Genomic DNA, 15,435 nt, shown 5'->3' with positions numbered 1-15,435 from the left:
GTGCTAATTCTGTGGGGGTAGATAACCATTTATATATTTAGGTTGTAGTATATAAAATGGCCAATATTCATCCATTTATTACCTAAAGCAGCAGTTGTGTATATCTTAATCCAACACAAGAAAGAAAAAAGTGTCTCGCCTTTTGTTCTCACAAAAATAAGATCATTTGCTATTTTTTGAGGCAGATTACTTCATACACTGAGGACACACAGGAAAAGTCAGATATTACTGACTGATATTTGTATTAAATGCCCCCACACTTTTTCCTTTAAGAGGAAGAAGGGACGTTCATTTCAGTCCAACAACAGTGACATGCTTCTTAAGCACTGCGTGATGTATTCAATCCAGCCTTTCCATTTGGACAAAACACTCTTTCTCTATGAATGTTAATGTATAAGAACACAATTCAATATCTAGTTTGACATCCTGACATAAAGCTGATATTCTGACCTCCCGGGAAACTGTTAACATGTCTTTTAACTAACAACATTTAACACATGGATCACAATGATACAAAAACGATGTAAATAAACGGGTAAAGTGAATGCTTTACAAATGTTTCAATAAATCATGTTTCCCTAAAAAACCAAAATGAACGTAAGCCGCAAGTCACTGAGGATATATTCAAATGAAAGCACAGCATGCCTGTCAGAGTAGGGACAAATGAAAGCCACAAGGGCAATTGGCAGGAACAAATACCAGGGAGCGTCTGAGCCATATGCATGTCGCCTGCTGGGTACTTACCGCTGAACATGGCATATAACAAATGCCCTATCAGAACAGACTGTAATTGAGGGAAAAGGAAATAGAAGAACATATTAATATCTCACTGGAAGAAGCCAGATCACCACTAAGGCATGCTGCAGGAGGAAGTCTGACCTGAGACTTCAGCTCCATCAAGGTGGCATCTTCTGAGATGTCAATGTCTCCCAAGTAGTGGAGGGAGACTTCTGCATGTGCGTCACCAGGAGCACCTGTGAAGGACAGAGCCAGATGTCTGACAGGGGCTTTCAATGTATCTACTTCATATTTCTGAAATACGTGCCATGTTTTGATATCCTAAATAGTTTCAGTACAATTCCGTCCAAGAAACTCGTAATCTGAATTCCTCAAATTAGCTCCCTCCCGACTTCAGAAGGGAGGAAGCTCCGCCTGGTAAATCAGCAGGCAGGGAGTATGCTGTTGGCACAAACCATGGTTTTCTCACTATAATTGGTTTGAGGAATTTTACACCTGTGCTGTGCACATAGAATGCTCTTTTCCATACGCTCTCCTTCCTCAAAGAGGACTTTGCTGGTGGGATACTCTGTCCTTATTCTTTATATTACCTTTCTGTTTCTTTTTCTCATAACACTTATCCCAACTTGTTACTTTTTTGTGTGTGTGCGTATATGCTTTTTTTTTTTTCTTGGTGAGGAAGATGGTCCTTGAGCTAACACCCATTGCCAATCATCATCTTTTTGCCTGAGGAAGATTGTCCCTAAGCCGACATCTGTGCCAATCTTCCTCTACTTTGTATGTGGGATACTGCCACAGCATGGCTTTATGAGCTGTGTATAGGTTTGTGGCCAGGATCCGAACCTGTGAACCCTGGGCTGCCGAAATGGAGTATGTGAACTTAAGCCCTACACGACTGGGCCAGCCCCTATATGTGTATTTTTTTTCCCTAATCTGTCTCCCCCAAAGAACATGATTTTCAAGAGAGGGCAGGCCATCTAGCTTGTTCATCTCTCCAGGGCCTGGTATAGTGGGTGCCACACAGCAAATGTTTATGGACTGAAGGAATCCTTGACAGTAAGAAGGCCTTTCTATATTTGCTTAAAAAGGAGAAAAACAGAATGCTCTCTCACCTAAAACTCTGGATTATAAAACATGGTAACTAAATTCAAAATTCAGAATAATTTCACTCATTTTTGCTCTAATTAAATGTCTTCGTTTATTGCTGGGCATATTGCTAATACATAATAGGAAATTAGATTATAAGCAAATTAAGTGAAAAGGCTCTCTTCAGGAGAGGTTCTTCCTGTGTCTTAAGGACACTCCAAGCTATTAGACAGTTTCAGGAAACTCTCAGGAACGAAAAATGTTTCTCACACGTTGTGATAACAGAAGGATTACCAAAAAATGAACCTGTTTTTTTACATTCATGGAGAAACACACTCATTAAACATGCTTTTGAAGTTTGTATCCAACTCTACATGTAATTATTCTATCAAAGCAGTTTTAGAATTAGTTAAATCTAATATAATACAACTGAAAAATAACAATGCCAATTTCATAGCTAATTCAACACAGAATATTTTATTGCTCTCCACATATAACCCTAACTTCAAAGAGTAAGGAGGTAAGAATTTGACTTGTTTATATTAATTTCAGTACTGAGGTTTGAAAGATAAAAAGAAATGTAAATATATGATATAATACTTCCAGAAACTAAAAAAAAAGCTAAAGAATTAAGTAAAGCGTGATAAAAAGAAAAAAAATTGGTCCTACTAAAAATATATTCTCTTTATAGTTACAAAGGAGATTAATTTGCGTTTTTTTAAATAACGAAGTGGAAATCCACTTTTTACAGTGGCAATTCAAAGTCACTGCTAGTGACTTCTTGCTCATCACAATGTGTGTGCTGCATTTCGTCTGTGGAGAAGCCACTCAGACTAAAACAATATGTTTACACTCTGCGTCTCTTCTCAGAAGTCGCTGAGATGCGGGGGACGCCCTTGAAGCGGTTCCTGGGGATGTGGTGGCAGCGGCAGAGAGAACGGGAGCTGTGCAGGGTATGGACTCCAGACCCGCCTCTCTGCCCTGGGGGCTGCAGTGAAGTCACTGTCAATGATTTAAGCCGTGGTATGGTAGTTTATTGTAATCAACGGGGCTGCTATTCTGTTGTCATGTGGCTTTTCAGAGACGATATATAAAAATTCCTTAAAAAAATTTAATATATTAATATAATATAGATAAATATAGTCACAGTACTTTATAGAGGTTACAAAGCACTGGTTAAAAATAGATGGTGAGGGGCCAGCCCTGTGGCCAAGTGGTTAAGTTCGCGCACTCTGCTTCGGCGGCCCAGGGTTTTGCCAGTTTGGATCCTGGGGACAGACATGGCACCGCTCATCAGGCCATGCTGAGGCGGCATCCCACATGCCACAACTTGAAGGACCCACAACTAAAAATACACAACTGTGTACTGGGGTGCTTTGGGGAGAAAAAGGAAAAATACACTCTTTAAAAAAAAAAAATAGATGGTGTTATTATGATGGAATGACTTATGGAATAAATAGGTTTTGATTTTCAAACTTACATCTTTTAAAATATATATTTCAGTTGCCTTCAGAGCAGAAGCATTTTACTTTTCTTTATGACCCGTTGGCTACTGCAATTCCGTTCTGTTCTCACCTTGGGCGGAAATAGCTCTCCAGATCCCACCTTGAGAAGGGGTACAGTTCCTCCGGTCCTGATGACTCTTCCAGTGACCCGAGGGATGCTGAGGCTGGTACCACCAGATGGGCACCGTCAGGAAACCCTGAAGAATGGAGCATGTCTAACTGCTGTGATACACACAGATTAAGTGAACTTCCACTTCCACTTCCATAGAGAGAAACATCTTGACAACAGGAAATGTTTCTGAATTTATTATTTTTCCTTTTAGATGTACTAATTGCCATATATTACACTTGTTTATTGTTTTTACAATCAAAAGTTTAAAATCATAAAAATCAGTCTTTGGGATGACTGGGACTAAATGTTCTTTGTTTAGAAGTATCTTAGTAGCTCCAATAAATGAAAAATACGAACAAAGTAACAAAATATTTGACAGAACAAGCTATACAAATCTTTCCAGGTTCTGTAAGAGCACCACCTGCACCACGTGCCACTTACAAGCAGTTTCCATTGATCAAATTCCTGAAAGAACTTTACAGAGAAGCAACAACCTGCTGAGCTCAGCTGGATTCCTGCAGACAAACTACATGAATAAGCCTCTTTCCTTAAACAGATCTGTGTAATTTCAGTTTTACTAACTTAACAGGTTCTTCCCCACCCCTTTTTTTCAGTTAGTAAAGAAGCTGTAAAAGATTTATTAAAGGATGAAAGATGTTGTTGTCACAGTGCTCAGTTTCCAACAGTAGAAGATGAGAAGGTAAAAAAAAAAAAAAGAAAAATATTTAAAATATATAGTTCAAGAAATGAGTATTAAAATGAGATTTCTCCTTTTTATCCAATTGGTGAAGATCAACAAATACTCAACCTCTATTTAATTGAATAAATATAAATCAGAACAATAAAATTCTACTTTTTCACCTATCAGTCTGTCAAAAACTAGAAAGTCTAATAATATTCTATATTGGTAAAAATACAAGTAAACTTGAACTCTCATAAATTGGTGGCAGGAGTATAAACTGCTGCAAAGTGTTTGGAGAGTAATTTGGCACTCTCAAAATTTAACATGCCCAAGCCCTCCGACCCAGCCACTCCACGGTTGGGAATTCACCTTCTGATACCCTAGCCCAAACATGCAAAGCCATAGATGCAAGGACAGTTACTGCGAGTTGTTTATGGCTAATACGTAGCAAAACCCTGAACCAATCTAAAGGTCTCTCTGTAGAAGACTGGTTACATTATGGTCTGCCATAACTTTTGACAAAGCAATTTCAGCTCTAGGAATTTATCCTGTAGATATATACATGCAAAACGGCACATACATGATATTTTTTGCAGTGTTATTTTCTATCAACAAAAGACTGGAAACAACCTAAGTCTTCTCTGGAAAGGGACTGGTTAAATAAATTATGGTACCTCCATACAATGGAATATTACATAGCCATCAAAGAGAATGAGATACCTTTATGCGTGCTGATACAGTATATATGGAGATAAAACATTAATGAAAAAACTTAGCTACAGAATAGGGTGTCTAGCACATAATCTTTTGTGTAAATAAAAAGAAAAAATATGTGTGTATATATATGCATATGTATATATATGTGCTACATACGTAGACACACATCCGTGTGAGAGCGTGCGTGTCTACATTAAAAAGCACAGAACTCTGGAAGGAAAGAGAGGAAGCTGGCTGCCCGTGGAGGGAGGACACCGAGTGGCTCGGAGACGGGAGGGACACTACTTCCTGGCCCAGCTTTGTATACACTTTGAATTTTGTATCACGAGTACCACCAATTCAAAAATTAACTTTAAAGAGCATGGTAGAAAACACAATAGAATTCTATGAAGTCATGGAAAAGAATAAGGTAGGTCTGTTTGTGTTTACATGAGGAGATCCTCAAGAGATATTAAGTGAATAAAAACAAACAAAAAAACAACAAGAGGTGTAAAACAATGTATAGAATATGATCCCCTTTATGCAAACTTTAAAAAGGATATGCACATATTTACAGTCAACATATAAATAGGCATAATTTTTTTCTTGGAAAGGTATATAAGGAAAAACAAGTTAGTTGTGATTCTTTCTTGGGAGAAAGCTATGGGAGAAATTTTTGTTGTTCATTCATAGCCTTCTGCTGTTTCAATTTTCCATTCATCAGCAAATGGTTATCTGAGTGCTGGAATTTTGGGTCATTTTTTGGTTTTCATCTTTACACCTATCTACATTAAAAAACCCTATAATAATGGTTTTAAAAAGTGATAATAAGCAGTGTTTATGAAAGCAGTGAAATGAGCCCTCTCAGTTACTGCTGCTAGGACTGTAAATTTGGTACAATTCTTTGGGAAAACAATTTGTCAATACACAGCAGCGAGTCTTGAAAAAGTTCATACCCTTTGACTTGTTAATTCCATGTTTAGAACTATCTTAAGGATTTATATTTAAGTACTATTTGTAAGAACAAAAAATGTAAAACAAGCTAAACTTCCAATAATGGGGCTATAGGTGAAGTAAACTGTGGTAAGTCATACATTGGATGTAATGACTGTTTTTGGATTTTATGGTCAGGTTAAAAAATTAAATATAAAGGGTAGGAAATAAAATTGTACATACAACTGATTTTATAGGAAGGAAATATATAAAGCTGTAAAATATGGGAGCTGTCTGACTGGTAGGATCTTGAGTTAAGTTCTCTACTCTCTGTATGATTGTCTGTATTTGCCCATTTTCACACAATGAGAATATATCGTCTTTGTAATCAGAAAACAGTAACTGTTATCTACAAAATGTCTGATTAGAAGCAAAATCTTACCAGAGGAGGAAGTTTTCCTTCAATTAAAAGCAAAGTATCTCCAGAACATATCGTAAGCTCTTTCAGTGTTGCATCCTGGGAAAACAAAATCCTTTTTGTCACTTATGACTTCTGAAAGGGACAAACAGACCACTGGATCTTTTTTTTTAAACCCTATGCCTCTACTACCCTTTCAAGAAACAAATAAAGGAATAATAAAGCAGATATTGAAGAGACAGGAAATAAGCTAAGACTATAAAACAGTAAATCACTATGTATTAAATTATGGGGTATGAACTGTAAGTATCATAAAAGGTTAGAGGAAGGGAGATGGGTGAGGTGAGAAATGATGAGAGATGGATTTACATAAGATGAAATCTTAGGTGAGCCTAAAAGGATGGGCTGGATTTGGAAAGCCAGAGGAAAGCCAGAGGAAAGCCAGAGGAAGCGGAATGAGTCTCTCATGGAACGAACAGGGAGAGTCACGGTTAAGTCAAGAATAAGTATGGCTTGTTCTGGGGATGAGCAAAGAGCTAGAGTGATTAGGGTGGGGAGCAGCAGTTGGAGAGTAACAGGAGAGAAAACTGGATTGGAAGGGTGGTCACGGATTGAAGGGATGTGGAATAGAAAAAAAGGGGTTGTCAGCGGCTTTGAAAAAAGCCACTCATGACTTCTGAGAAGGCTTTTTTTTTTTTAAAGATTGGCACCTGAGCTAACAACTATTGCCAATCTTTTTTTTCTTTCTGCTTTTTCCTCCCCAAATCCTCCCAGTACATAGTTGTATACTTTAGTTGTGGGTCCTTCTGGTTGTGGCATGTGGGGCGCCACCCCAGCATGGCCTGAGGGGCAGTGCCATGTCCACAGCCAGGATCCAAACCAGTGAAACCCTGAGCTGCTGAAGCAGAACACGCGAACTTAACCACTGGGCCACGGGGCCGGCCCCTAAGAAGGGGTTTTTAAAGATCAATCTGGCTGCTATATGCATAACACAGCAAAGAGAGGAACACCTGAGCTGAGGGAAGCCAGCTGCAGTAATTTAGGTGAGGCAAAAAAAAAAAAAAAAGGTTTGAACCAGGAGGCCAGCAGCGGGAATGGTTAGCAGAGGAGTGGAAAAACCGACAGGCCTTGGAAGGCCGAGACCAAATATAAGAGATGGCAGGTAAGCAGTGTAAGCCCCATTTCAGGCTGCAAAAGATCAGGATGGGAAAGACAGCAAAATCTGGGAAGAGGAGTCAGTTTTGAGGGTAATGAGTTTGCTCTTAGGGGAAAGGTTTGATACCGACGGGGGAATTAATAGAGAAAAAACTGCAGAAACCATTTGACTAGACAGACTCTTCTGACATCCAAACTGTATGTCCTGAAGATTCTTTGAGGTCCACTTCTTACTCTGGACAGTCAAATTCCTGGCCAAGGCTCAGGAGGGGCCTCTCTATATTGCAACTGACTGCTATGCAGCAGTGTCCCAGGGGAAGGCCCCACGACACCCGCTTCAATCAACCTCTGCTGATGTTCAATGCCACTGTCTATTACTGAACAGAAAGCAGGCAGATAAAGAGGGGAGAAGTGGGCTGCTGACAACAACTGTCTAAGCCTTCTCTCAAAGCTTCATTTGGGGTCTACTTCTAAGGCCATGGGTTTGGACTGGGGTGTTTGACGCTATTTGGATCAACAAGAAGACTAACCAGATTCCAACTCTCCTGTGATAAAACTGTGCCTAAGGCTACCCTAAGAGCTTGGCTGGATCCAGAGATGTAGTCTGCATCAGAGCCTAAGTGACTGGTTGGTAAGATGAATTCTGCCATCATTAACTTACAGAGAATTCTGAGATTAAAACATTGAGGTTTCAAAATTCAGTGTATCTGCAAATTCTTTCATTAGTTCAGATGTCTTCTGTTCTTTGAAGTTCTCCGTCTCCTAATGAGAACTACTATTCCTAGGGACACACTCTCTCATCAAAAGAGGACTTAACACAAATGTTACAGACACCCCACTTCGCCAGACTTTCCCTGACTCTACGAGAAAACTATAGTAAAAAGTGAAAGTAAACCCATAGATAGATTTTGGTATCATAAAAAAAACCTGAAGCTTTTTCTAGAATTTATTCACATGAGTGGGGTAGGTATCCTGTATGAAAATACAAAATAAACACAACCATTTTTAAGAATAAAATGTATAGAAATACTCTTACTTCGTCACATAAAGGCTCCCCAGCTTCATAGCACCAATCCATTTTTCGTAAATGCCATGCGTCTCCTATGAAGGAATCAAAATCAAGATGAAAAAAATTCAGAAGAATATGTTTTAAGATTTTTTCTGGAATATCAAATGGGGTTTGACCTAATAATTATTAACTAATTTTTCAACTAAATTATCTCTCCAAGAGCATGAAAAAAATTAAGTTGTTTCCCCAATTTGGTTAATTTCCTCTCTTCCATCAAGAATTGTATATTTGCAAATAGAAGTAACATTTGCTACTATTATAATTTCTACATTATACCTTTATTATTTACATGTACATGTAAAATATGTATAAATCATATGTATAAATCATACATGAGTACAAGCACATGTACATATACTCATAAGCATAGATTCCCTTCTAAAATCATTATGGAGTTGAGTTTTATTTCACTGTCTTGGCTGAAAGTACCTGCTAACATCACTCAGCAACTGATGACATGTACAACAAAACTGTTCCTATTCAATTAGCAGTTAAGCTAACAAAAAACAGTGCTTTTGGAACAGCATTTTAATGTAGTATAAGTGAACATTTATAAATGTTAAATAGTTTTTAATTAGATTTCTAATTTTTCAGCACACTTCCTACACTGATGAAATGAGAATTTTTTTGTGGAGGAGGAGATGAGCGGAGCAAAAGTTAGAAACCCTGGTTATTAAAAAAACATAGCAATGTCTTATAAACAGTCAACTGCTCCACCCACCAAAAGAAGGTACGGCCAAAGGAACAGATCTCACATTTATCCTGTACAGGCCACAGGTTTTGAATCCCAATACTGTTCTTTACAAACCTTCTTTTGTCGTTAGTTCTAGTTTTAAATGCAGTAAGAGTTATCCCAATGTTTAACTTAATCTAAGTACATTAAAAAAAAGAAAACACCAGTAAGTTAAAACTGAACACCACTACTTCATAGCACAGCATGGTGGAAAGAACTCGGGTTCTGAAATCAGAGAGACGTGGCTTTGCTGTATGATGGATACAGGAACGTATAAATGTACAGCTGGCTCTGGCTGAGCCTCTAAACATTTGCAGCCTGTCTTGTCATCTGTGAAATGGGGCCAGGTGATGACCCCTGCAGGGAGGACTGTCGTGGAGATGAAACGACACACTGCCCTAAGCTCCTAGAAGAGTGACCCAGAGCGTGTTCACTGCCCTTTCAGATAACGGAGCCACAGGCTTCCAGGTGAACGAAGCCTGAGAATGGCAAAGTGCTCCAAAGAAAGCAGTGAGACGCCTCAGCAAGCTCAGTGACATGATTCCGTCTGTGTGGCCACTTCAAGACATTCTGGATTTATTTTTTTCATTCATATTACATTCCCTAATCTATAATATAGAAATACTGGCGTGAAACACAATCCGCTGAAATTCTGAATCAATGAGGTTAAACAAGAAAATGAACCAGTGAAAGACCTGGGTAATTCCAGAGGGCATAAACTCTGCGTCCTCTGCCCTTTTGTTGGGTCCTACCCAGGGTCTCTCTCCCAAGTGGCAGGCTAACCTACAACTAGTTTTCTTTTTAGCTCACCAACAAGAACCGCAAGAACCCATTACAAACATATAGAAATGTAAAGTGTAACTGACTACCCTGGAGAAAAAAAAGTCTGAAATTTTTATTAGGTTTATAGATTATTTATTAGAAGGAAAGGAAGTGGATAAGATTATGCATCATTATGGTCTGTACTTACCTAGTAGGCCAGATTTCTCCAGCATTATCTTTAAACACTGTAAAAAAAAAAAAAATGTTCACTTGCTTTCTGTTTCAGAGTTACAGTATTGAGAGAAACACCCATTTTGGATCCTGGGCCTATATGAGTCTGATTACATTTAATAATTGTCAAATAGATAAGCATAGTTACACATAATTAAGAGGGTGATTAAGTCAGCTCTCCTTCCTAAGAGCTAGGTGGGGCCAACTCAGGAGGGGAAAACAGTTCCGGCGTTTGCAACCAGAACTTCGTCCCAGTTTGTTCACCCGCTTCCATGTCGGCAGCATGACTCCCTACTGAGGACCCATCGTATTGCTGACCAGACATGGTTAATGAGGCTGATCTCAGAGACACACATCACACTCTGAATCCTGTAAAAGGAGAGTAGCCCTTACTTAGCACCCAGGAGACAGAACTGGTCACATATAAACTCACGAGGAAAGACCTGGGCAAGCTGTTATCTCAGGGCACAATGCAACAAATGAGAGATGATCAACACAAGTCTACATAAAACAGTAATTAAAAACTCCCAACTTCTTGAGGGGAAAAAAATTCTTAAATAAGTCTAGGACAAAAGAGTAAATACAATTTGATTTATACTATACTAGAGCAGAAGGGAGCAAGAATTAGGATGATCACTGCTGTACTGCTTAGAATAAGAGAAAAATGTAAACCACCAAGGTATCCACTAACAGGGGAACAATAAACCATGAAAGGTCTTAAAACAATTAAAAGGATAAAATCGATTTAATATGTACTGGTCTTAAAAATATTGTAAGTGGAACAAAGTTCTAGCATAACACATGCAGCATGAGCCCATTATGATTTCAAAGAAACCACACAAACAAGTCCAGGTACACATCCGCAAGCTGGCATACGCAAGGCAAAGGTACGGAAGGACGCACGCTGTGCCGATGTGGGTAAGAGTCTATCATCCCGTGACAGTAGTGACTTCTGGGGAAGGGAAGGGAATGCGCTGGTGACCAAAGGGGACTTTTAGCCCCTCATGAAGTTTAAAAACTAAGAATAAATCCACAATTACTTGTATGATTAAAAATAAAAAAGACTTTAAAATATAACTAAAGATAGTTTAGAAAATGATGACAATGAGAACACAATATATTAAAACATAGGGAATAGGATCACAGCCATATTCAAAGAAAACTGCAGTCTTAAAGGCTTCCACTATTTAAGGAAAACAAAGGATGGAGCATTGCACTTGACTGTGAACCAGGCAGAGAAAACAGCCAGTGTAAGGGCCTGTTTGAGGAACAGCACGGAGGCCAGTGTGGCTGGAGTAGAGTGAAAGGCAAGAGGAGCTGGAGGTTTTTCAAAACAAGATAGCAGAGGGCCAGATCCCACAGGGCCTTGCAGGGTCACTCAGGGCTGCTGGCTCTCACTCTGAGTGAGATGAGAAAGCACAGGAGGGTGGTGGTGAGTTGAGGGTGACGATCTGACTTACACCTCAAAGGATCACTCAACTTTGTAAGAACAGGTCCTGGGAGGGCCAGGCTGGAAGAAAGGAGATCAGTTAGGAAGCTGCTGGAATAATACAGAAGAGAGATGACCAGGGTGACAGCAATGGAAGGAATAAAGTGTGGTCAGATCCTTGATAAATCTTGATGGTAGAACCAAAAGGATTTGCTGAAAAACTGGATGTGAAGTAAGAAAGAAAAGAATCAAGGATGACTCGGAGGTTTTTGGCCTAAGTACGTAGAAAAATGGAGCCACCATAACTGAAGAAGACAATGTGAGTGAAGTCCGTATGAGAGAGAAAATCAGGGGTTCCATCGTGGGTGTGTTATCATTTGAGATGACTATCAGACAACCAAGTAGCAGCTGGATATACAGGTATGGAGTTCTGGGGGGAGGTCCAGTCTAAGAAGTGAGCACAAAGGTGCTCATGGGGTAGAGAGAAGAGGAAACAGCAAACTGAGGTGCTCATGGGGCACAGCAACATGGAGTCCACTGATGGCCTTGACGAGAGGTGGTTCAGGACTGTGGCAAGGACAAGCCAGCTTACAACGGGTTCAAGAGAGAACAGAAAGACATACACATTATTCCTTTGAAAAGTTCTGTGCTGTTTTCTTTGAAATTAAAACACACTAAAGTTAAAAGGTAAATGAAAAACTGGGAAAATATTTAGTACTCATCTCTAAAAGATAAAGATTCTTCTAAAAAACATAACCCTAAAACCGTAACATCTAAAAAAATTAAGAATTCCTTAATAATAAATATCCAGTCAGTGTTCAAATTTCCCTACTTTCTCTTAAACTATTACTAAAGTTCTTTTGGTTTGAATCAAGGGCCAAATCAAGTCCATCCATTGCACCTGCTTGCTATTTCTCCTAAGCCTCTTTTAACCTTCAGGCTTCCTCATTCTGCAACTGATTTCTTGAAGAGGAGTTCTCCACTTCGAGATTGTGCTGATGCAGGCCTGTGGTGCATCTAACACATCCCTCTGTCCACTGTACTGATAACCTGGTACTCAAACCTAGAGGCCTCATCAGACTCAGGTCCAGTTTGGGTTTTTTTGGCAAGAAGAGCATGGGTATTGTTTCGAACTTCTACAATGTCTGGCTGTTGCTGTTTCTGGGTTGTCAGCAGTCTTTCAGGATCATTGCCTAGATCCATTAAGGCATTAGGAGTTGAAAAACTGTGATATGTCTAAGAAAAACCCTTCTCATTATCTATTTGGTTACCCTGTGGTATAGACTGCAAAAGAAAAACAAGATAAATGTTGATTCTTTCCTTGCTGCTTCCTTAGCACCCACTATAGGTAACTTTTAGGATCATTATGAACTCACAGATTTTATGTATGCATACCAATCAATTTTCCTTGTTATTCCAACTGAGGTTCAAAGTGTCTCATCTTTGACTAGCGGGAGCCTCTTCAAACTGGCTCCTGAGTCTCTGTCAACCCCAGTGATCTTTGCTAGTTTCACTGCCTTCTGTTCTGACAAGACGTTCTAGGCTCATCTTATGCTTTCCTGACCTAGATACAGAATCAGCCATTACTCCAAGAAACCCTGTTGCCTTCTAGTAGGAAACGGTTATTTAGTGATCACAATCTGGGTGCTGGGGTGCTTATTACTACTACCAGGTTGGTGGTCGTTCCTGTTTCAGGGGACAGAGCTAGAAAAAGAATTTTTTTAAGAAAAAATACGTCAAGTCCATTCTGATCCTTCTAATTCAAATTCAGGAGTACAGGCTTTACTTAACCACGCTGATGTTATCTGTTTCTCCATTTTCCAACATGAAAGCCCCAGTGCTCAGTGACACCAACATAATTGTTTGCTTTATCACACACACACAAACATTTATACCTATGTGTGTGATTATGTGTGTATATAAAGTAAAAACACCAGAAGGAAATATACCAAAATGTTAATATTAGTGAGATAAGGGATTATGAGTGGTTTTAATTTTTTCTTTTGATCCATTTCTATATACCCCAAATTTCTACATAAACCAGTATCACTGATGATCAGAAAATAATAGTAATCTTTTAAAAAAAATTCCAGTTGGTTCACCAATTTTCAAACTCCCAAAACTACTCTTTTAGTGAGTACACAGAATTCTTTAAAGTGTGTTATGCAAACCCCAGCCTTAGGACCTCAAAATCCTAACACAGGTTACCACTGCTCCCCATACCAAACACCTACAGACCTCTCCCCCAAAAAAGTAAAATTACTTACATCTCTCACAGATAGCGTTTCTTCTACTATGATCTCCATCTCTGTCCCAGGCTGAACATCACTCCCCACGGCGAAAAACAGGAACAGCTAACATCGAGACAGAAGTATGAATACAATTTAATCTGAACTTTAAAATTCTATAAATGTATTACTTCCAAAAAAGAAAAATCTCAAATTATGTAAAAACAAGACTACACTGAGTAATTTAATGTTACAATTTAAACAACAATCTCCACTACCTAGAAATGTAAGGTGCTGCATTACCAATATTTTCACTCCTCATAAACCTCTCTCACAGATATTACTGATTCTCCTATGATCTCCATCTCTTTCTCAGTCACTCCTCAGAGGGACTGGCATTGACTGTGTTTTTTACTCTGAGCCATTTGGTTGTGATCTTAGTCTCTGTCCAGGGATTCCATAGACTGCAACTCCCAAGACCCCACGGGAAAACTGTCAATCTGATCTCTTGTCAATTCAGTTCCTTACAGCCCTACTTTTCCTTTGTAAGTCAGCCTCCTCTTGTCATGTTTTTTCTCCTGTTAGCTTGTCGTGCTTTATTTGCTAGAGTTCAGGGGAAGAACAAATTAAAGGGGAGGTAGCTGGGAAACTAATGAAAGTGGATCCAGGAACCACGGGGATCCTGATCTGAGTCCACCTTACCTGATAAACAGTCTTAACAGTAAGGACATCATTATGACTTTTGGACTGTAATAAGAGTTTACTAAATAGGTAGGGCTTCTGGCAAAGGTCAACCCGATGGTACTTTATACAGAAAGTGAATATGGATAGAGACAAAGCTGTTGTGAGCCTGTTAAATTATTGCAGAGAGTCATTAAGTCCAAAATCAACATACTGTATTTCATTAAATCTGAAATGCTGCTGGTCGTTACTCATGATTTTATGTACTAGTAGGTAAGAAAAAACAGTGCCAGCTGCAACTGCCGGGTGCCACTGACTGTAAGATGCAGCCCAATCTCACAGACGCTAAAATGTGGGAGGCAAAAAGGGTGCATTTTAGAACTTATGAAGTATGGTGGTTCAAACTGGTGGCCACCCAACTTCAAAGATCTCCCTTCACCACCAAATTTTCACAGCAAAAGAACCTTATGAATATGCTCTGACATAATATTTTTTATTTAAACACAGAGAACTATACGGGTGTATTCCTAAAATAAAAGGTATCATTTAAGGAAAAGAGAAATTTTAAGCAAGACTATTACTGCAGTAGTGAAGGCAGACACGAGAACACTAAGAGCCCCAACTGGAGGAAGGCTGGCACTGCTCCAGGCAACCTCACGCTACCTGGGAGGAAGTCGGTGCTCTTCCAGGACACAGCCCCAGGGAACTCCCCATCTTCAGTCCTGCTTCCTTCAAAGTATAATTGTCTGGGACTGTAAAGAATTTTAATAACATGATGAATATTGTTCATTTCTACCCCTCTGGGAAAAATAATATACTGAATCAGTCTTTCTTTGAAAGTCAAGAATGTCAAGAAACAAAGAAGAACAGGATGCAGCAGCACTCCATGCTAAAGGATTACATGTATTACAGTTACGTTGATTTTTCAATTTCCACACTCTAGAATATATTATTCTTGTTATCTGTACAAAAACGCT

General features: G+C 39.1%; 1 protein-coding gene across 26 annotated transcripts in view; it reads right to left on the bottom strand.

Moving 5' to 3' along the window:
• The window catches only part of USP40 (ubiquitin specific peptidase 40), a 77,267-nt gene that overhangs the window by 14,376 nt on the left and 47,456 nt on the right, over positions 1-15,435 (bottom strand). For 24 of the 26 annotated variants that reach the window (XM_014862554.3, XM_044751561.2, XM_014862559.3 and 21 more), the window contains 7 exons: positions 15,122-15,210; positions 13,817-13,903; positions 10,098-10,134; positions 8,362-8,426; positions 6,195-6,269; positions 3,400-3,526; positions 880-974 (listed from right to left, as the gene is read on the bottom strand). In XM_014862554.3, coding sequence (XP_014718040.2) covers positions 880-974; positions 3,400-3,526; positions 6,195-6,269; positions 8,362-8,426; positions 10,098-10,134; positions 13,817-13,903; positions 15,122-15,210 — 575 coding nt within the window. Of the gene's footprint in view, positions 1-744; positions 780-830; positions 975-3,399; positions 3,527-6,194; positions 6,270-8,361; positions 8,427-10,097; positions 10,135-13,816; positions 13,904-15,121; positions 15,211-15,435 lie in introns of those variants that run through there. The other 2 variants (XR_006516007.2, XM_044751573.2) reach the window with 2 other exon arrangements.

This window comes from Equus asinus, chromosome 19, assembly GCF_041296235.1.
Source record: "Equus asinus isolate D_3611 breed Donkey chromosome 19, EquAss-T2T_v2, whole genome shotgun sequence".
Taxonomy (NCBI): domain Eukaryota; kingdom Metazoa; phylum Chordata; class Mammalia; order Perissodactyla; family Equidae; genus Equus; species Equus asinus.
Note: the sequence above shows the minus strand (reverse complement) of the source record. Positions and strands in the feature narration are given on the sequence as shown.